The following is a 22,634-nucleotide window of genomic DNA, read 5'->3' as shown; positions in this document are numbered from 1 at the left end:
AAAATCGGAAGGGGATCGTGGAAGCACCAGTCATGGAGGGTTACTAAAATGTGATGGCACCAAGCCACGTTGTACGCCTTATGTATGTCAAAGAAGAGCTAGACAAGGTGCCGACAGTGTGTAAAGGCCTGTCAGATGGCTGATTCCAATCTGAGTAAATGGTCAGTTGGAGAGGGTCCTGCCCAGAAGCCACACTGATACGGGGACAAAAGGCTCCAAGATTTGACTACCCAACATAATCCGAAGCTGACTATCCTCTCAAGCAGTTTACAAAGTACATTCGTAAGGCTAATTGGGTGGTAGTTATCAAGAGACTTTGGGTTCTTCCTGGGGTTAAGGATGAGGATAACTATACTGTCTTGCCATTGTGACGGAAAAGCACCCGAGAACCAAAAGTGGTTGAAGACCCTGAGGAGATGCTGCCCTGGGGTACGCCCAGGTGTTGGATCATCTGGTTGTGGATGGAATCCGGGCTTGGGGCCGTGTCTTTGGAAGAGGTAAGAGGCTGCAACAATTCCCATTCAGTGAAGGGCACATTATAGGGCTCAGGGTGGTGCAGGACGAAACAGAGTGGGGTCTGTTCAACTCTGTTTCTGCCAGAGAAAGGTAGTAGGATAGGGAAAGGACGCCGATGCCGTCGCAAAGTGTGTTGCAAGGTGTTCCGTGAGGACCAATGGATCAGTGCACAGAGCAACCTGGAGGTTAAGACGCTGGACAATTGACTGTCGCTGGTGACCCAGAAGGCCATGGAGCTTGGACCAAACTTGCGATGAAGAGGCTTACGTCCCCAGGGAGGAAACATAGTGCTCCCAGCATTCCTTTTTACTCCGTTTAATAAGGTAATGAGCCTTAGCATGGAGACGCTTAAAAGCGGGGAGGTTGGTCTGTGAAGGATTTTGCTTAAATTGTTGCAGAGCCCGTTGGCAGTCCTGGACAGCAACAGCGACATCCTCAGTCCTCCACGGTACTGGTCATGACGAGAGGGATCTGTGGATAGGGGGACAGCAGTGCCAGCAGCATGAAGAATAGTGGCAGACACCTTGTACGACTACATCAATGGATTTTGAGGAGCTGTTGAAGTGCACAGTAGACATTTACAAAAGGCCAACAGGCCCTGTGGAATGCCCGATGTGGGGACCTGTCTGCCTGGCGACAGCAAGGGAACGATAGAATCACCGGAAAGTGGTCACTGTCACAAAGGTCATCATGAGTTGACCAATGTAGGGAAGCCATGAGGGCAGGGGAGTCATGAGATTGATAGCAGAGAAGGTGCCATGAGCGGCACTGAAGGGGGTAGGGGAACCATCATTGAGGAGACACGAACCGAGGTCTGTGATAAGTTGGTCAATTAGGAGACCCCTACCCATTGAAGTGACACTCCCCCACAGTGGGTAGTGGGCATTGAAGCCCCCAAGGAGAAGAAATGGGGGCAGGAGTTGCTGGATTAAGGTAGACAGTTCAGCGTAAGGAAGCGGCCTACCTGGAGGGAGGTAGACATTGCAAATGGTGATTGCCAGATTCATTTGCACTCTAACCACTATTGCTTCCAAGTTGATATACAGGGGGATCCATTCAATAATGACATCAGAACAAACCAAAGTGCAGACTCCACCAGATGCTACCCTGAGGCTGGCACGGTTCCGAACAGAACACTTGATAACCACAAAATATTGGAGAGTGGTCATCACAGAAATGCGTTTCTTGAAGTGCAAGAGAACGCAGAATAAGAGAAGACAAGACGTTGCATTTCCGGTGGGTGATTATAGTATCCATTGCAATTCCACTGGATGTTCGTGTGGCGAAAGTCCAAGTTAGACATAAAGTAGCCAAGTAGGAGGTTATGTCCCTCGATCAGCAGTTGTCGCCAACATGGATGGGATGACTTCCATAAATAAAATGTCAATGTCAGAATGCGGCGGGGACATGCTACCTCCAGGGGCACCTTGTCTTGGGACTTATGTTTCTTTTTTTTTTTCTTCTCTTTCGGAGGTGGAGGGGGGCAGGGCACAGAGGGAGTACAGGTGTCTGCAAGATCTGGAACCAAAAGAGAGCGGGTGACCTTGAGGCGCACAGACGGTGTGGCTTGTGGCCAAGTGGTGGAAGGAGTCTTCCGGCCTGAGAGACACTGGGGAGAGGGATCCCAGGAGCAAGCCCAATCACCGGCAGGTGCTGAAGAAGGAGGGCACTTCTTTGGCCAGGGAGGGCAGTGGCGGATTCATATGAGGGTGTGCGGGACACGCCCACCTCCCCTTGCAGGGCCACCTGCATCAACCCCGCCAGTCAGCCCGCAAGCTATTCATTTGTCTCTTTTGTCAGTAGACTTCGAGTGAATCGAGTTATCAAGTACTTGTACTTTCCTATGTAGCATGCGCGTCCATGTTACTTTTTTTTTTTTTTTTTTTTTTTTTTTTTTTTTTTTTTTTTTTTTTAAAAAAATCAGTCTTCTGACTGGTTTGATGGGGCCTGCCACGAATTCCTCTCCTGTGCTAACTTCATCTCAGAGTAGCACTTGCAAACCTCTACATGCTCAATTATTTGCTGGATGTATTCCAGTCTCTGTCTCCCTCTACAGTTTTTGCCCTCTACAGCTCACTCTAGTACCATGAAAGTCATTCTCTGATGTTTTAACAGATGACTTATCATCCTGTCCCTTCTCCTTAACAGTGTTTTCCACATATTCCTTTCCTCTCCAATTCTGCACATAACCTCCTCATTCCTTACCTTATCAGTCCATCTAATTTTCAACATTCGTCTGTAGCAACACACCTCAAATGCTTCGAATTCTCTTCTGTTTCCCACAGTCCACGTTTCACTACTAAACAATGCTGTACTCCAGATGTACATTCTCAGAAATTTCTTCCTCAAATTAAGGCCGATATTTATTATTAGTAGACTTCTCTTGGCCAGGAATGCCCTTTTTGCCATTGCTAGTCTGCTTTTGATGTCCTCCTTGCTCCATCTGTCATTGGTTATTTTGCTCCCTAGGTAGCAGAATTGCTTAACTTCACCTACTTCGTGACCATCAACCCTAATGTTAAGTTTCTCACTGTTCTCATTTCTACTACTTCTCATTACCTTTGCTTTTCTTTGATTTACTCTCAATTCATATTCTGTACTCATTAGACTGTTCATTCTGTTCAGCAGATCATGTAATTCTTCTTCACTTTCATTCAGGATAGCAATGTCATCAGCAAATCGTATTATTGATATCCTTTCACCTTGAATTTTAATTCCACTCCTGAACCTTTCTTTTATTTCCATCTTACAGAGTGAACAGTAGGGGCGAAGGCTACATCCTTGTCTTACACTCTTTTTAATACGAGCACTTTGTTCTTGGTTGTCGTCTCTTACTATTCCCTCTTGGCTGTTGTACATATTGTATATGACCTGTATCTCCCTACAGCTTACCCCTACTGTTTTCAGAATTTCGAACATCTTGCACCATTTTACATTGTTGAATGCTTTTTCCAGGTCAACAAATCCTACGAACGTGTCTTTATTTTTCTTTAGTCTTGCTTCCATTATTACCCGTAACATCAGAATTACCTCTCTCGTGCCTTTACCTTTCCTAAAGCCAAACTGATCATCATCTAGCGAATCCTCAATTTTCTTTTCCATTCTTCTGCATATTATTCTTGTAAGCAACGCTGTTAAGCTGACTGTGCGATAATTCTTGCACTTGTCAGCTCTTGCCATCTTCGGAATTGTGTGGATGATACTTTTCCAAAAGTCAGACGGTATGTCGCCAGACTCATACATTCCACACACCAAAGTGAATAGTTGTTTTGTTGCCACTTCCCCCAATGGTTTTATAAATTCTGATGAAATGTTATCTATCCCTTCTGCCTTATTTGATCTGAAGTCCTCCAAAGATCTTTTAAATTTTGATTCTAATACTGGATCCCCTATCTCTTCTAAATTGACTCCTGTTTCTTCTTCTATCACATCAGACAAATCTTCCTCCATATAGAGGCTTTCAATGTATTCTTTCCACCTATCCACTCTCTCCTCTGCATTTAACAGTGGAATTCTCATTGCACTCTCAATGTTATCACCCTTGCTTTTAATGTCACTGAAGGTTGTTTTGACTTTGCTGAATACTAAGTCTGTCCTCCCGACAATCATTTCTTTTTCAATGTCTTCACATTTTTCCTGCAACCATTTCGTCTTAGCTTCCCCCCCCCCCCCCCCCTTTTTTTATATAAATTAGAGATGTCCATTCCTCTTCAACTGTACTGCCTACTGAGATATTCCTTATTGCTGTATCTATAGCCTCATCATTCCTTAGCACTCCTGTATCCCACTTCTTTGCATATTGATTCTTTCCGACTAATGTCTTAAATTTCAGCCTACTCTTCATCACTACTATACTGTGATCTGAGTCCATATCTGCTCCTGGGTATGCCTTACAATCCAGTATCTGATTTCGGAATCTCTGTCTGACCAGAATATAATTTAAGTGAAATATTCCCGTATCACCCGGCCTTTTCCAAATATACCTCCTCCTCTTGTGATTCTTGAATAGAGTATTCACTATTACTAGCTGAAACTTGTTACAGAACTCAATTAGTCTTTCTCCTCTCTCATACCTTGTCCCAAGCCCTTATTCTACTGTAACCTTTTCTTCGACTCCTTCCGCAACAATGCATTCCAGTCCCCCATGATTATTAGATTTTCATCTCCCTTTACATACTGTATTACCCTTTCAGTATCCTCATACACTTTCTCTATCTCTTCACATTCAGCTTGCGACATCGGCATGTATACCTGAACTATCACTGTAGGTGTTGGTTTGCTGTCAATTCTGATAAGAACAACCCTGTCACTGAACTGTTCACAGTAACACACACTCTGCCCTAACTTCCTATTCATAACAAATCCTATTCCAGCTCACTGGACTCGCATTCGGGAGGACGACGGTTCAATCCCGCGTCCGGCCATCCTGATTTAGGTTTTCCGTGATTTCCCTAAATCACTCCAGGCAAATGCCGGGATGGTTCCTCTGAAAGGGCACGGCCGACTTCCTTCCCCATCCTTCCCTAATCCGATGAGACCGATGACCACGCTGTCTGGTCTCCTTCCCCAAAACAACCAACCAACCAACCTATTCCAGCTATACCATTTTGTGCAGCTGTTGATGTTACCCTATACTCATCTGACCAGAAATCCTTCTCTTCTTCCCACTTCACTTCACTGACCCCTACTGAATGTAGATTGAGCCTTTGCATTCCCTTTTTCAGATTTTCTAGTTTCCCTACCACATTCAAGATTCTGACATTCCAAGACCCAACTCTTTTTCTCATGATAACCTCTCCCTTGGCACTCCCCTCCCAGAGATCCAAATGGGGGACCATTCCGGAATCCTTTGCCAATGGAGAGATCATCATGACACTCCTTCAATTACAGACCACATGTCCTGTGGACACACATTACGCATCTTTAATGCAGTGGTTTCCATTGCCTTCTGTACCCTCATGCTGTTAATCATTGCTGATTCTTCCGCCTTTAGGGGCAGTTTCCCCCCCTAGGACAAGAGAGTGCCCTGAACCTCTGTCTGCTCCTCCGCCCTCTTTGACAAGACCGTTGGCATAATGAGGGTGACTTCTTATGCCAGAAGTCTTGTCCTATTGGCAATGTAATTAACCAATTTGGCAGGAAGAATAGGCACATAGAATTCATCTTTTAAGGAAGAGAAATGCAACTGCTACTTTTTTATATCATAAGATGGTATTTGGCTTTGTACATGTGTATAATCAGTTTAAATAAAACTTTCTTAAAACTTTGCATGTGACTTGATTAATTTTTTATTACGGTGCAAGAAAAGGTAGCTCAAGATATCTTTAGTGCCCCCTACATCTACATTTATACTACGCAAGCCACCCAACGGTGTGTGGTGGAGGGCACTTTACGTGAAACTGTCATTACCTCCCTTTCTTGTTCCAGTCGCGTATGGTTTGCGGAAAGAACAACTGCCAGAAAACCTCTGTGTGTGCTCGAATCTCTCTAATTTTACATTCGTGATCTCCTCGGGAGGTATAAGTAGGGGGAAGCAATATATTCGATACTTCATCCAGAAATGCACTCTCTCGAAACCTGGACAGCAAGCTACACCGCGATGCAGAGTGCCTCTCTTGCAGAGTCTGCCACTTGAGTTTGCTAAACATCTCCGTAACGCTATCACGCTTACCAAATAACCCTGTGACGAAAAGCGCCGCTCTTCTTTGGATCTTCTCTATCTCCTCTGTCAGCCCGACCTGGTATGGATCCCACACTGATGAGCAATAATCAAATGTAGGTTGAACGAGTGTTTTGTAAGCCACCTCCTTTGTTGATGGACTACATTTTCTAAGGACTCTCCCAATGAATCTCAACCTGGTACCCGCCTTACCAACAATTAATTTTATATGATCATTCCATTTCAAATCGTTCCGTACACACACTCCCACATATTTTACAGAAGTAACTGCTACCAGTGTTTGTTCCGCTATCATATAATCATACAATAAAGGATCCTTCTTTCTATGTATTCGCAATACATTACATTTGTCTATGTTAAGGGTCAGTTGCCACTCCCTGCACCAAGTGCCTATCCGCTGCAGATCTTCCTGCATTTCGCTGCAATTTTCTAATGCTACAACTTCTCTGTATACTACAGCATCATCCGCGAAAAGCCGCATGGAACTTCCGACACTATCTACTAGGTCATTTATATATATTGTGAAAAGCAATGATCCCATAACACTCCCCTGTGGCATGCCAGAGGTTACTTTAATGTCTGTAGACGTCTCTCCATTGAGAACAACATGCTGTGTTCTGTTTGCTAAAAAAACTCTTTAATCCAGCCACACAGCTGGTCTGATATTCTGTAGGCTCTTACTTTGTATATCAGGCGACAGTGCATAACTGTATCGAACACCTTCCGGAAGTAAAGGAAAATGGCATCTACCTGGGTGTCTGTATCGAATATTTTCTGGGTCTCATGAACAAATAAAGCGAGTTGGGTCTCACACTTTTTCGGAATTCATGTTGATTCCTACAGAGTATATTCTGGGTTTCCAGAAATGACATGATAAGCGAGCAAAAAACATGTTCTAAAATTCTACAACAGATCGATGTCAGAGATATAGGTCTATAGTTTTGCGCATCTGCTCAACGACCCTTCTTGAAGGCTGGGACTACCTGTGCTCTTTTCCAATCATTTGGAACCTTCCGTTCCTCTAGATACTTGCGGTACACGGCTGTTAGAAGGGGGGCAAGTTCTTTCGCATACTCTGTGTAGAATCGAATTGGTATCCTGTCAGGTCCAGTGGACTTTCCTCTGTTGAGTGATTTCAGTTGCTTTTCTATTCCTTGGACACTTATTTCGATGTCAGCCATTTTTTTGTTTGTACGAGGATTTAGAGAAGGAACTGCAGTGCGGTCTTCCTCTGTGAAACAGCTTTGGAAAAAGGTGTTTAGTATTTCAGCTTTGCGCGTGTCATCCTCTGTTTCAATGCCATCATCATCCCAGAGTGTCTGGATATGCTGTTTTGAGCCACTTACTGATTTAACATAAGACCAGAACTTCCTGGGATTTTCTGTCAAGTCGGTACATAGAATTTTACTTTCGAATTCTCTGAACACTTCACTTCATGCATAGCCCTACTTACGCTAACTTTGACATTGTTTAGCTTCTGTTTGTCTGAGAGGTTTTGGCTGCGTTTAAACTTGCAGTGAAGCTCTCTCTGCTTTCGCAGTAGTTTCCTAACTTTGTTGTTGAACCACGGTGGGTTTTTCCTGTCCCTCACAGTTTTACTTGGCATGTACCTGTCAAAACGCATTTTACGATTACCTTGAACTTTTTCCATAAACACTCAACACTGTCAGTGTCGGAACAGAAATTTTCATTTTGATCTGTTAGGTAGTCTGAAATCTGCCTTCTATTACTCTTGCTAAACAGATAAACCTTCCTCCCTTTTTCTATATTCCTATTTACTTCCATATTCAGGGATGCTGCAACGGCCTTATGATCACTGATTCCCTGTTCTGCACTTACAGAGTCGAAAAGTTTGGGTCTGTTTGTTATCAGTAGGTCCAAGATGTTATCTCCATGAGTCGGTTCTCTGTTTAATTGCTCGAGGTAATTTTTGGATAGTGCACTCAGTATAATATCACTCGATGCTTTGTCCCTAACACCCGTCCTAAACATCTGGGTGTCCCAGTTTATATCTGGTAAATTGAAATCTCCACCTAAGACTATAACATGCTGAGAAAATTTATGTGAAATGTATTCCAGATTTTCTCTCAGTTGTTCTGCCACTAATGCTGCTGAGTCGGGAGGTCAGTAAAAGGAGCCAATTATTAACCTAGCACGGTTGTCGAGTGTAACCTCCACCCATACTAATTCACAGGAACTTGTTGTTGTTGTTGTGGTCTTCAGTCCTGAAACTGGTTTGATGCAGCTCTCCATGCTACTCTATCCTGTGCAAGCTTCTTCATCTCCCAGTACCTACTGCAACCTACATCCTTCTGAATCTGCTTGGTGCATTCATCTCTTGGTCTCCCTCTACGATTTTTACCCTCTACGCTGCCCTCCAATACTAAATTGGTGATCCCTTGATGCCTCAGAACATGTCCTACCAACCGATCCCTTCACCTAGTCAAGTTGTGCCACAAACTTCTCTTCTCCCCAATTCTATTCAACACCTCCTCATTAGTTATATGATCTACCCATCTAATCTTTAGCATTCTTCTGTAGCACCACATTTCGAAAGCTTCTATTCTCTTCTTGTCTAAACTATTTATCGTCCACGTTTCACTTCCATACATGGCTACACTCCATACAAATACTTTCAGAAACGACTTCCTGACACTTAAATCTATACTCGATGTTAACAAATTTCTCTTCTTCAGAAACGCTTTCCTTGCCATTGCCAGTCTACATTTTATATCCTCTCGACTTCGACCATCATCAGTTATTTTGCTCCCCAAATAGCAAAACTCCTTTACTACTTTAAGTGTCTCATTTCCTAATCTAATCACAGGAACTATTCACTTCTATTTCACTACAGGAAAAACTACAACTAACAGCGACAAACATGCCACCACTGGTTGCATGCAATCTATCCTTTCTAAACACCGTCCGTGCCTTTGTAAAAATTTCGGCAGAATTTGTCTCTGGCTTCAGCCAGCTTTCCGTACCTATAATGATTTCAGCTTTGGTGCTTTCTATCAGCGCTTGAAGTTCCAGTACTTTACCAATGCTGCTTCGACAGTTTACAATTACAGTACCGATTGCTGCTTGGTCCCCACAAGTCCTGACTTTGCCCCGCACCCTTTGAGGCTGTTGCCCTTTCTGTACTTGCCCGAGGCCATCTAACCTCCTTGAGGTTTTTCTATATCCGCCACTGAGGGAGGGGGAGCATCTCCCGGATGGGATGCCATGGGAACTGCAGAGGGAGGGGAGGGGCGAGGGGAGGGGAGAGGGGGACTGGGCTGGGGTAAGGTAGAGGCAGGAGGAGGAAATGAAGTAACATAGGCAAAAGTTGAAGATAGTGACACTGGATGCAGTCTCTCATATGTTTGGCGAGCCTCGCATAAGACAGGTGATCTAGGAACTTGTATTCTTGGATCTTCTTTTCTCTCTTGTAAGCTGGGCAATCTGGCGGTCAGCACTACTGACACACACAGGGGCTTCTCTCATGGAGAGGGTCTCAACAGTCACCACATAGAAGGTACGCCTTACAGTAGGAAGACATATGCCCAAAACGCAAGCACCGAAAGCACCACATGGGTGGAGGGATGTACGGCTTCACGTCACGTCTGTAGCACATACCCTTGACCTTCTCTGGGAGGGTACCCCCTCGAAAGCCAGAATGAAGGTGCCAGTATTGGTGGGTTGTCTTTGCAACCCTTCTGCACACATCAAACAAAATGAACGTCACTCCGCTCCAGATTAGCCCGGAGTTAATCATCAGTTTGCAGGATGAGGTCCCAATGACAAATCACTCCCTGCACCATATTCAGAAATTGGTGAGGAGTAACAGACGCCAGGACATTGCCAAGATGATCACAGGCATGAAGAGCTGCGGACTGGGTGGCACAAGAAGCCTTGATTAACAGTGAGCCCAACCGCATCTTACTAAGAGGCTCCACTTCACCAAACTTGTCCTCAATATTTCCATGAGAAACAATGGCTTTGTGGTGGTATAACAAAAGCAGTTCATGAAGGTTACTTTTTGTCTCTGAAAGGAAATTTTCAACACAGATCTCCATGCAATAAATGGATTCAGAGTGAAATAATGACTCCTCTCATGAATTATTACATGTCAGTAAAATTACCTTTTATGTGAGAGGTGGTTATAATGGCGCCCTACGTGACGGGACGTCTAGAAGTGGTATAAGAATTGAATAATTACTGAATTTTGACTTGTGGTAACTTCCTTTTCCTGAGTGACAATAAGTAATCAAGACAGAGATAAACTTGAAAGTTAAATGAAAAAGTATTAATATATGTGTCTTAGGTTAAGTTTTTGTCATTTGTGTATGCATTACTATTATAATAGACTTAACACTGTGAAAAAGACTTCTCACACACGCCAGATGAGTTGAAGGAGATGCGTCAAGTGTCATCTATGAATAACATACAGGAAAATGTATCGAATAATCCTTGGGCAAATGTCACCACCAGCTCAGAAAGTAGCAGCAGATCTGCTTACATTCAACAAGTTGGCAGAAAATGAGCACATAATTTGGAACAAACATAGAGAGAGTAAACATAGTGAAGAAAAGCTACTAAAATATGACCAATTCCAAGCAATTTGTCCAGAAAAGAAGACAATACATCTGGTGGTGTCCATAAGGGGTTTTACTCACATTTTTACCAAGTGGTTGGAGTGAGTACCGAAAGATGCAGCATGTAGCAGGATATACGACGGAGAAAGCAAAATGTGGTTTCTGGATGCCTTTAAAATGTGCGCTACGTATGAAGAGTTCACACGAGCATCCTGTCAAAGAATTGGTCGCAGAGAGGCTAAAAAAGGAGTATTAAACCCAGAACCATTTACAGCAACATCTGGAGGATTGTGTAAATATTTCGAAAAATACCTCAACAAAGCAAAATACTAGGATAATGTGATGAGCGAAGAAGATATCATCCAGACATTAAAATCAAAATTAACCTCTGTCATCAGAAAAAAGCTCATGACAATCCCGGAACAAGACACTGAAGAATTTTTGTCAACATTGGACACATATGACACAATCCAAGAGGACGACAAAAAGCATGCAGAGAATAATGGACAGACAACACGCAAAAAATATCAGCAGTTTTAGACAAATGATCGGCGCACAGCACGTGGCAACAAATGTGGTGGGAGTGCAGGGTAGAAAGGGAGGACCTGACAGGAGATATCACCCAGGTTATGTACGGTACGACAGTGGAAATCAAACTTGGGACAATAACCAAGTAAACATACAAGAACCAAGTACGATAGTGCCACTGAATGCGAATGCGACAGACTGGCATCAGAACACGCTTGTAATAACAGAAATACGCAAAGATATAAACAGGAATACCAACAAAAATCAGGAAAATGCTTAAGGGCCTGCACCAGCTCCAGTGTTAGGGTCAAAAAGAATTCGAGGGGCAGTGATAGTAACTTGGCTATGCTACAATACAACAACGGGCATTTATTAAGAGGTGAATTACTCTCAGAGCAGACAAGGTGTAAAGTTGAGGAGAGGCTGACTTCAGTATAAGCAATTAAGCGCAGAATTGAAAATAATGAAGTAAAAGTCATTCTGGACACAAGTGAAACAGTAAAGACGGTGTCAGCCAATTTGTTTGAAAAACTGAGCCAGGAAGCAAAGTTTCCAGTATATCCAGTTAGTAACTGCAAACTCCAAGTCCAAGCTCATTAGGAGGCAGGCACTTACAATTGTGTATTTGGAGAATGAAGCCTATAAGGGCACACTTCTAATTGCTGAGGGATTAATTGTGGATTGCATCCTAAGGCTGGAGTTTTTTGGGGAAACACATGCAAACATAGCTTTTGCATGTGGTATTTTGAGAATGGAGAGTGAAGCACAAGATATTGACATACCACTTCCGTAGACAAGAAATATTCATGGGAACTACTGCGAGGGAGCTCGCATACAGCTTGTAACAAGCTACAGATCGAGCATGTGTCCAGAAGAGGAAAAAGTAGCAGATGTGAATGAGTTATTTAGCCAATCACAACAAAAATTAACAGATTGTCCGAGTTGAGTACTGAACAGACAGACCAACTGAACAGATTGTTGTCTAGATTTATCAATGTATTTAATGAAAGACCTGATATGGCTATGTATGTAAATCAGACGCCACAGTCATCTGTGTGTGAGTTGAGTTTGTGTGAATGTGTATGTGTGTGTGTGCTGTATAATTCTGGCGAAGGTCTTACTGGCCTAAAGCTATTATTTGTGACACGCTTTTTGTTGTGCCCATCTGCGACACAGAATCTCCAGTATATGGTGAGTAGCAATTTGCCTTTTCACAATACTGTTACATTCCAGCATGGATTTTCCATTGTTTGAATATTGGTTTGGGTGCATGCCTCTTCTAGGTCAGGAAAATTGAAGGGCACACAACATTCTGTACAATAGCATTTGCTAGTAGGGCCTTGAGCAACTGCGAAAGAGCTCATACCACCACTGAAAAAGAAGCACTGACAATAACATGGGCACTCAGAAAATGTCTCTATTATATATACCAATCTCAGACTAAAGTATTCTGTGATTATCAGGCATTAAGTTTCCTACAAACATGCAAGTTGCTACACATGAGGTTGAGTCGTTGGACAATATTTCTCCAAGAATGCAATTTTCCCATTGAATATATTAATGACAAAGATAACCTGATTGCAGATGCATTATCAAGGATGCCGGAAGTATTAGAAGAGGATGTATGTGAAGGGGAAGCAGGAGACGAACTTTAGATTTTGTTAATAAAGGATTTATGTAAGAACATGGCGGAATTACAAGAGCAGGATCTGCGTTTGAGTAAGGTCAAACCGTCAAATGGCTGCTGGAACAAAAGAGCAATGTCAATCTGGCGGAATATTTCAAGCTAGTAGATGGTGTATTGTTCACAGGGGGAATGAAAAGTCTAAAAACTGGCATGTGTGTGTGTACCCGACAATAGAGTAGAAGATCTGGTAAGGTGCACTCATTTACCAAGGGGCCACTTCAGTGCCTCTAAGTGAGCGTCAAAGAGTAAGCAATATTGCTAAATACCTAACGGTAAACGGAGAATAGCCATGATATTGAAGTCATGTGATTTATGCCACAGATCAAAGGAGAATCATCAAGGTAGAAAAGGGTTGTTGAGCTCGATTATACCTGACAGGCCACTTTCTTTGGTATCAGCTGCTGTTTGTGGCCCTCTTCCAAAATCGAGGGGTGGTTGCAAATATGTTGTTGCTTTTCTAGATGTATCCACAAAGTACGTGAAATTTTACCCAGCAAAGGCCGCAATGAGTTCAACCGTAGTGAGAAAGCTACTATGGAAATACATTCCAAGTGTAAGAAAACCGTAGGCGGTGATATCTGACAATGCTTCTACCTTCACAAGTTTTACCTGGCGGAGAGCATTGTTAGAAGCAAACATTACACTAGTCCTTACCTCGTGCTACAATCCAGAAGAGAGTCCAGTGGAGATAATATTTAAAGAATTAAATCATTTCATGCGGACATACTGTCCGGAAAAACAGTCAAGATGGATTGATTATTTGGATGTATTTGAGAGTATTGTAAACAACTTACTGCACATGACAGCAGAATTTACACTGGCTGAATTAATGTTCAATAAGCTAGAGAAGAATGAATGGGTAACCTGTTTGTCGAGACATGCTGGAGAAAAGCAAGTACTGCAATCAGAACTGTGAGACGCAATAGTGAACATTACTGAAAAGGCAAAGAAAAGGAAAATGAACTTTGACAAGAATTTAAAGAGAGTATCTGAATACAAGATCGGAAACAAAGTTTTATTGACGACATATCCCCAGTCTTCATTATTAAAGAAGAAGATCAGGAAGTGGCAGAGACTGTAAACAGGACCATATATAATAAGCAAAGTACCAAACCCTGGCATATATGTATTACAGTACATAGGGTCAGGGAAAGTGAAGGGGGTGTTCGCCCACCAACATCTAAAATGCTATCATGAGTACAACTGATCAAACAACACATGAAAAAAAAGGGGACACTGATGAAAATATCAGTGTGAAATCTCGGGTAATTAATAATAAGATAATTATTCAAAGTTAAGAATGGAGATGTTTTTTGACTGTGTCAATGAATGTGTGATTTTTCAATGAAATTTATTTAGTACTAAGTTATTACTGGTAGTATGTATTTGAGTCTTTTCATGCATATGAGGTCAAAGAATTAGCTAGTGATAGAGAGGTTTACTTTGAATTTTTCACTTTTCGTGTTGTTATTAACAGTAATTGTTAGTTGACACTAAAGTAAATTAACCTGTTGTCCAGTCATGATTCAAACTAGATGGTCAGGTACTCTGACGATTTGGTTAAAAACAATAAGGTACAGATTGAGACTGCCCAAGCTTTTCCTTGAGAGTCAGGGGCTTTAATGTATTCAGTAGAATTACAATTATTGGAAGGGAGGAGAGCAGTAATGAGCAGATGAGCAGTCTTGAGTCGGTATGGGTATAGTTCACTGGACATTATGAATTAATGAAGAACAAAGGTTAGTATGTGAACATAAAACTGAAGACAATATACAAGACAGTGATCATGTGAGTAAACACTAGTGACTCCATATGGAGCCTTAGTATGATAATATAAATCCATTCAAGTGAACACAAGAAACTTCAATTTGAAGTATTGTGCATTCTTGGTGGATGAAACCACAATGGCAGTGAACATCATGCATTGAAGGATACAAGGAACTTCAGATGGAAGTCTTGTTAATGCTCTTAGAATAACAGAACTTTTGGAGCTACAAAAGAGTGATGGTGATTTTTTTTTTCCTTTCCAATAATATCATCATGGACAACAGTTGCTGGTGTGGTGTATTATTGTGTTCAATTCTGACGAAGATGTGATTCTGTGAATAACCAATAATATCACCATGGATGACAGTTGCTGACGTGGTGAATTATTGAGTTACTGTGTACCAAAATGTGACCTTTTTGGTAGTAGCAATAACAATAGTTGATTTGGTGTGTAATGGATTGCATATAAACCTGAAACTGCCACTGGAATCTTTCTAATTGAAAGCATTTGGATGTAAGCCATACCGTATCAAAATTGCTGCACCATTACTACAGGTGTGATTAATCCATTCTTTCTGGGGAATATAGCTTTGGTAAAACATTAATGCCTGTGGAATTACGTTTCATGTAATCGTGATGAGTGCAGTACCTTAAGTGGACATAACTGTTTTGAGAAAAGTCTACTGTTACCCTCACATTCTTTTCTCCTGCTGAGGTTCGTACATCTTCTTGCATCTCCAACAACCTTCCGCTCCTGTAACATCATAACTCTGCTACAAAGAACCACATCTCCAACCATTTCTTCTCTAACAAGATTGTGGGGAAAAAAGGTTTCTCTTTTGTGCAATCACAAAATGGATCTCCAATTTTCAACAGTAATATTCAGATATTGAAAGTTAATTACAATCAATTAATTGTAAATTCAAAACACGTCTCAGTTTTTGTACAACTGATGTATGTAAATTTTGTACAGTTTTATGAGATCTTTTAAACCTTAGAAATGTGGGCAAGGTTAAATAAATGCCTGCATAAAGTGCTTCAACATACAGAGGAAATTTATGATAGACTAAGCTTGTTCCCCAGTAACATGCTTGCTAAGCTACTGGTCTTAAGATCATACAGTAACTGCAGACTCCCTTACAAAATAACATCTAATAGATGACAATTGCCCGATTGAGAAAATTTTCACGTAGCAGCAATTTTGATACGGTATGGCTTACATCCAAATGCTTTCAATTAGAAAGATTCCAGTGGCAGTTTCAGGTTTATATGCAATCCATTACACACCAAATCAACTATTGTTGTTGCTACTACCAAAAAGGTCACATTTTGGTACACAGTAACTCAATAATTCACCACGTCAACAACTGTCATCCATGGTGATATTATTGGTTATTCACAGAATCACATCTTCGTCAGAATTGAACAGTTCGTGTCATGTGAGAGTAAAAGATACCTGGCCGAAACAGGATATTATTTGAAGCGTCCTCGTGCGCAACTGACTGCGAGAGAGCAGCATTATCGCTGACGCCCCCTCTATTCCTTGAAATAGGAGAGCTTTGGTTCGATGTTAACTATTGTGAAAAGATGCAGTCTAGCTTCGGATTTTAATGAGTATGGACAAATGTATTATGGCTTAAGAGAGGAAGCATTGTTGCGAAACCACCATCTTTAACTGAAAGGCATTTTCTGATTTTATGTGAGAATAAGAAGCCAATAAACCAATTTCTCGGCAGCATAAACAAGGTGTGTATTGTGTAAATTATTTTCTATCTTACGGTTTCACACTTACAATATTCGTGCTTGCCTACAAGACATTTCTTTGGATTGTGGAAGCTTGAACCTGCAAACTCTATATGCTCATTAATTTAAAGACTTTGAAACAAATCCACTTCAACGAACAGTTTCCCATAGAAAGGACAATTGGACCATAGTTAACATACACTAACATTCCTACAGTTTTAGCACGCAGTTTGACAGCTGGCAGACACGTCGAACACAGCTTACAGTCAGCGTGCAGCAGCAGATCTCTAGTCTACCATAAACAACGCGTGAACATAAACATTATCTAGTGAGATCTGTTTGGTTATTTATTCATTTCAGACAACTAAACTCTTTTCTTAGAGAGACTGAATACTAAAGAACTAATTCCTTGAATCCTTAATAATATTAATAATAATAATAATAATAATAGACTCAAAGCAGTAATTAAATGAATAATAATAATAAAAGCAGTTCATCGAAGCTACTTTTTGTCTCTGAAGGGAGATCTCCACACAATAACTGCGTACAGGGTGAAATAATGAGTCATGAGTCATTGCATCTCAGTAAAATTATAACAATTTACCTTTCTCATCAGAGGGAGTTGAACTACAGAAAAAAAAAAAAAAGCTGTTGTGGTTCATCATAACACAGTTCATCTGAAACTGACAACAGAAGGCATACAACCACACTGCCCAGCAAACACATTTACATTCATTATACAAATGCTACAGGAATGTAGCTAAGCTTCCTACAAAAAAGAAAGAAAGATGATTACACAGTGATCTGCAAGAAGTAATTATAAAAAAGGAAAAGCGGAGAAGGTCCAATAGTAAGAACATTCAGCATTACATATTTCCGACAACAACTGTATTTGTAGTTGTTTTCGAACTTAAATATACTGCTAATAACAAATCTCACCAGTGAACAATAACAAATCTCATCAGTGAACAATAATTCTGATGGACAGAGCTGTCTATCACTTCGTTCTTATATCAATGCATTACGCAGTAACGTTTAAACACTAGCATCTGATGTATATATGATTACAAAGAGCTTCAAGAATTAAAAACATCTCAAGAGTAACAAAATTCAACAAGACAGTTACAGAGAGGGCTGAAAGATAAACCATAACGATAATTCTGTAGTTCATACATGAAATAAAGTAAAGAACAATCATAAGTGAATGAGGAAAGTTTTTAAACCATAAAATAGAGGTCTGTACAGTTTTAAACTCTAAAATATCATACCGTAGAAACATGTTTACCCAAAGAACTTTAAAACACCATACCGCAGACACATGTATACCCAACTCAATAAACTGTCCCACACAACGATAAATGCAAAACTGAACTCCATTTAAAGGAATACAGATGACAGAATGGACTAAACAAATTTACAATTTTTATCCTCCAAAGCTTACCTTAAGGAACATACTGGATGGACATGGGCACTTATTATTTTCGCAATTCCTCGAGTCAAAAAGTCCCATATTACAATGCGGCCGTCGTTGCATCCTACGGCTAACAACGTCCCTCGTTTGTTGAAGGCGCAAGTGACGGCCAGCGATATACAATCCAATGCACCGTCGAACTCCTGGATACAGAAACTGTATTTATATTCAATTTTGGTACTAAATAAGCATAACAACATGTGTATTCACACCTACACATTTACAGTTACCACACTTTAAAGAAGCATTGCGGCAGATCCATGACATCACTCATGGTAGTAATTTCATGCTGTGCATGTCTAATACTTATTAATGACTACTCTCGTCACTTACCTCCGGGTAGTTTTGTCCGAAAGATTCTGGAAAAGCAAAAAAATACCGTCAGAGTAACTCCAAATTAATTAACAATACTTTTTTATTAACTCATTTACTTTCCTACTTACCTAGTAATTCCAGATTCATTATCATTCACTTATAAAGTCGATGCTTCTCCTTTAACCGCACTTGGTTAGTAAACAAAATACCGCCTGAACCTGACATTGAGCAAAGCTCTCAACCAAAATAGAAGATAAACCATTTCCTGACCCGCACACCAACAAAAGTCAGCGTTTCTATCCATACCTCCTTGATCGATACAAAAAGGCAAGATATACGACTGCAAAGTCACTGCATCCAACAAGCAAATCATAGGCCGGTCCGATCTGTATGTTAAAATGTCTGCGCCCATCATATCTGCACTGACAACTCGTAGCGTGTGGATAGGAGATTTGCTCATATATAGAATGCTCGAAAACCTGGAAGTTTGAGCAAAGTTGGTCAGATCTGTGGGCGCAGAATACATCCCTGCAGACAAAACATGCACAGGAGATCAGCGCAAAACTCACACGTCCCGTGCTTGAGTCAGTTGTCAAGTCCTTCTCGTCTTTCTGTACAAAGTAAATTCTAAAATGATTGATACTTCTCAGTACTTTAGGGAGCTCATTGCTGAATTTATTGAAACATGTATGAGTCGATCATGTTTGTGGAACAGTATTACCATGGATTCCAACGATGAAGATAAGAAGGCAGCTGCTTATTATACTTAAATAGAGGAAACAATACCATTTAACACTGTGACGAAGCGGGAAACTGCACTTGTAGCTCTAAAATACAAATCGTGGCGGACTTAATCAAAATTATTAGTTCTGGCTCCTTTGGACTTAGAAATGAGGGTAATTCACACTGGCCATCACATCATGTCAATGCATTTCAAATGGTAGTGTTCTCATAAGCTATCAACGGATCATCCTGTCACGTCTTGATTTCTTGAGAAGAATGTTTTGATGGTGTCGTCGTGACACCGGTGTCGTGGTGACACCGGCAGTTAAGTTATTTTCACCAAACTCAGTAATATTAAAATGGTGTCTTTCGTTCGTTTTTGTCTTCTTAATATTAATTTTATTATAGAGCTTTTTTGTGGCAAATTGCAAAAGTTCTGTGATGACTTGAATATTTTTTTCCATTGAGTGTTCTTCCACAAGTGATGTCAGTTACCTGAAAGCGAAAAATTATGTATGTTTTACGATAACAGATCAGAGACGACCCCCACACTGTGGTTGATGAACCAATTTTTATGAAATAACATTTTAAGTGAAAGTATCAGCTCTGATGATAGACAAAAGAACAGTTGTTTACAACATTATTAGGTACGAAAGGAAAAAAAAAAACATACTGAATAAGGTAAATAGGCTCTATTTATTCCTTTATAGTCTGATGTATCTGTGTGTATATATTTCTCATAGCAAATAAATGCCGATAGTTTGAAATGTTTCACTTCTCAATATTTTACCATACAAAATTAATCAAGAGCATATACTTGGCCATTAATAAAATTCATCGTTAGTTCCTCAATTCTGGTATTATACTCAGACTTTTTGTATCACAGATGGTAACTCATAACATCAGTTTTACCATAGGTATTTCCCTAAGTGAATTGATGCGATGTGATGTATAGTTTGCATACATGTTGACATGATGGTGCCATGACATGAAATGACAGCTAATGTGAATTGGCCTGCATCTCTCATTTTGACCATAATATGTGATTGCTACCACATTCATTCCTATGCCATAATCATTTGTGGCAGTGTAGACAACACAAAAATAAAGGTATTTATTCTACAAAAGAGTGCAGTCAGAACTTTGTGATAAGAGACACGAAAGAAAATATGGGGAATCTTCTCTATGAAGATACATTGGAAGTGACAGCGGATTTTAAAAAGATGGGCGTATTAAGAAGGGGATATGGTTGTGATGTACTGAAGCCCTTATTGAGTTACTGTAGCCCTGTCCTTATCAGTCAAGAGAAGAAGAAGGATCTTGTCGATTTGCTACCTCTGATTTCTTATGTTTTCCACTCATAATATCGTAATCTAATGTCAACAGATAGTGGCAAGAATGCTCTCCCAGACTACCCATCAGACGACTATGAAGAAGACCATCACACCAAGTGTATTCGAGAATTAAAGTTTAAATAACCTCTTGAGGAGACTGTTACGATCTTAACCTGTGTGAAAATTTGCAGATCAGGTGATTCTAAAGTATCCTTAATTTGTGATTTTTGAATTGAGGTTCACATAGATACTAGAATTCCCAGAAGAAAGTACTACAAAACAAACGTAAAAATGTTTTTCCACCTAGTGTTGCATAAAATGTAATTTATTTGTCATTCTTAAAGACTAGAAGTAGTGCAAAGATTGTCCACTCCTTACCACAAAGCTTCCCAAAGTGTAAAAACATTACACCTCTCCAATCTTGGACAAAAGGTTATAGGTCGGCACAGATTTGTTCCAAAAGGTACAAGTCACAACTGAAGGGATTCAACCATTAACAAGTATCTGTTATTATACTTTCAAGAAGGCTTATGGTATGCTAAGCAATGTGAAGGGGATTAATAAAACTACACAACAGTACTTAGAAGCTGGAAACTCTGAATCTCAAATTTAGTTAGATGTCATTTCTACTTTGCTTTTGGTGTCCTGTAAAATTGTGGCAACTGTATCTATACCCTTCTGTCCAGAGTGATATTGATATTTTAAAATGCTAAATTAAAATTAGACATTGCTCACATTTGATATATTGGTTGAAAGACATGTTGCTGTACACCATGAGCTGCATGTAAAGTGTTTCTGAGACCAGTATTCAAGCATTGTGGTCATCGTCAGTGGCTTCTGATACAGAGAACATTCATAAAATGTATACATATTTTTACTTTCTACCACAGAGTAACTGTTGCTTACCTTAAATAACAGTAGAAACATGAAGTTACTTATGTATTATGGACACCCAAATCAAATGACTTGAGTGTTAATTAGGGAATTCATTGCTGAGTTTATTAAAATACATAAATGTCACATATGTTTGTGGTAAGTAAAGAACAAGGATTCCAGCGATCAAGACAAGAAAGCAGTTGCTTACAGTTCTTTAATAGAGGAAACAAGATTAGTTGACCATACAGCAAATAGTATGATATCAAATGATTTGGGCACAAGTAACATGTAAGTAACCATATGTTTCTACTGTTATGTGTAGCAATGTTATTATGTGATAGACACCAATTTTTAGCTACACATTTGTTCGTTTGTCCTCAATATTAGGTGCCACTATGATAGGCTCCACACCTTAATATTGGTGAGGCAATTAAATAGTTTACATGCACCTCATGGCATACAACAAGATGTCTTTCAATAAATACTTAAAAACTGCACAACAACAAGCATGAAAGATTTTATCAATTGACATTTTACACACTCGAGATACTTCACTTGTCTTCATGAAATCTTTCTTTAGGAGAGTCATATAGCTTTGGATGTGCTAGGTACTCCTTCACTCAATGGTGAAAACTGCTGTTGCTTAAAGGGACATAGACATTGTGGTCAGTATTTTTTGCTAGTATTTTAAATATAACAACACAAAACATTAATAAATTTGTAAAAGAATGAATACATTGTGACTGCTGTGTGAGAAAAATTTAAACACACTGGAATTCGTAATATAATGAAAATTGATTTTTATTTTACATACTAAATTACATGTAACTTTTATTTTAGGTGCACTATACTTTCACACTATCCAAAATAAAAGGTCAAGCCTAATTTCTTTTTTTAATTACTAAAATGTTAAAAGGAAGAGCAGGAATATTTACCAATTTCCTATTCAGTACATTTAAAAATATTTTTTAGAACTCGATCTTCCCTCCTGACAATCTGAGAACATAAGACACTCTCCATCTTAAAATATTTGATACATTGTTGAATTAGCTGGTTTACTGTTTAGGCAAGCGTAGTATTATTATTCATGCAAAATTTTGTTTTTGTAGGTTTAATATTGGATGAAATAAATATACATAACTACTACTAAGGGTGACTGAAATTTTTTTTTGGCCTAACCAATAAAACATATGTTTTAGAGCCACACACTTTTGCTACCTATGCTGCAGGACCATTATACCATCCTTGTAGAAGTTACTTTATACATGGCAAAAAAAGTTCTCCGCCACAGACCTGAAGTTATCATGTGATCCAAAATGGGTTCCAGCTAGATGTCTCTTGAGCTCAGGGGAGGTATGAAAGCCAGAGGTTGCCAAATTGCGTGAATATGGTGAGTGCTGAAACAATTTGAAGTGAC

General features: G+C 40.1%; 1 protein-coding gene across 1 annotated transcript in view; it reads right to left on the bottom strand.

The window, feature by feature from the left end:
• LOC126418688 (retinoblastoma-binding protein 5 homolog) overlaps positions 1-18,541 on the bottom strand; it is a 71,828-nt gene extending 53,287 nt beyond the window's left edge. Inside the window, exons 1-3 of the mRNA XM_050085581.1 lie at positions 18,413-18,541; positions 18,303-18,328; positions 17,940-18,112 (exon numbers count right to left, since the gene is read on the bottom strand). Of these exons, the coding sequence (XP_049941538.1) occupies positions 17,940-18,112; positions 18,303-18,328; positions 18,413-18,437 (224 nt within the window). The 5' untranslated portion in view covers positions 18,438-18,541. The remainder of the gene's footprint in view (positions 1-17,939; positions 18,113-18,302; positions 18,329-18,412) is intronic.
• Positions 18,542-22,634: the final 4,093 nt, after the last annotated feature.

This window comes from Schistocerca serialis, chromosome 9, assembly GCF_023864345.2.
Source record: "Schistocerca serialis cubense isolate TAMUIC-IGC-003099 chromosome 9, iqSchSeri2.2, whole genome shotgun sequence".
NCBI classification, from domain to species: Eukaryota; Metazoa; Arthropoda; class Insecta; order Orthoptera; family Acrididae; genus Schistocerca; species Schistocerca serialis.
This window is presented reverse-complemented; position numbering and strand designations above follow the sequence as displayed.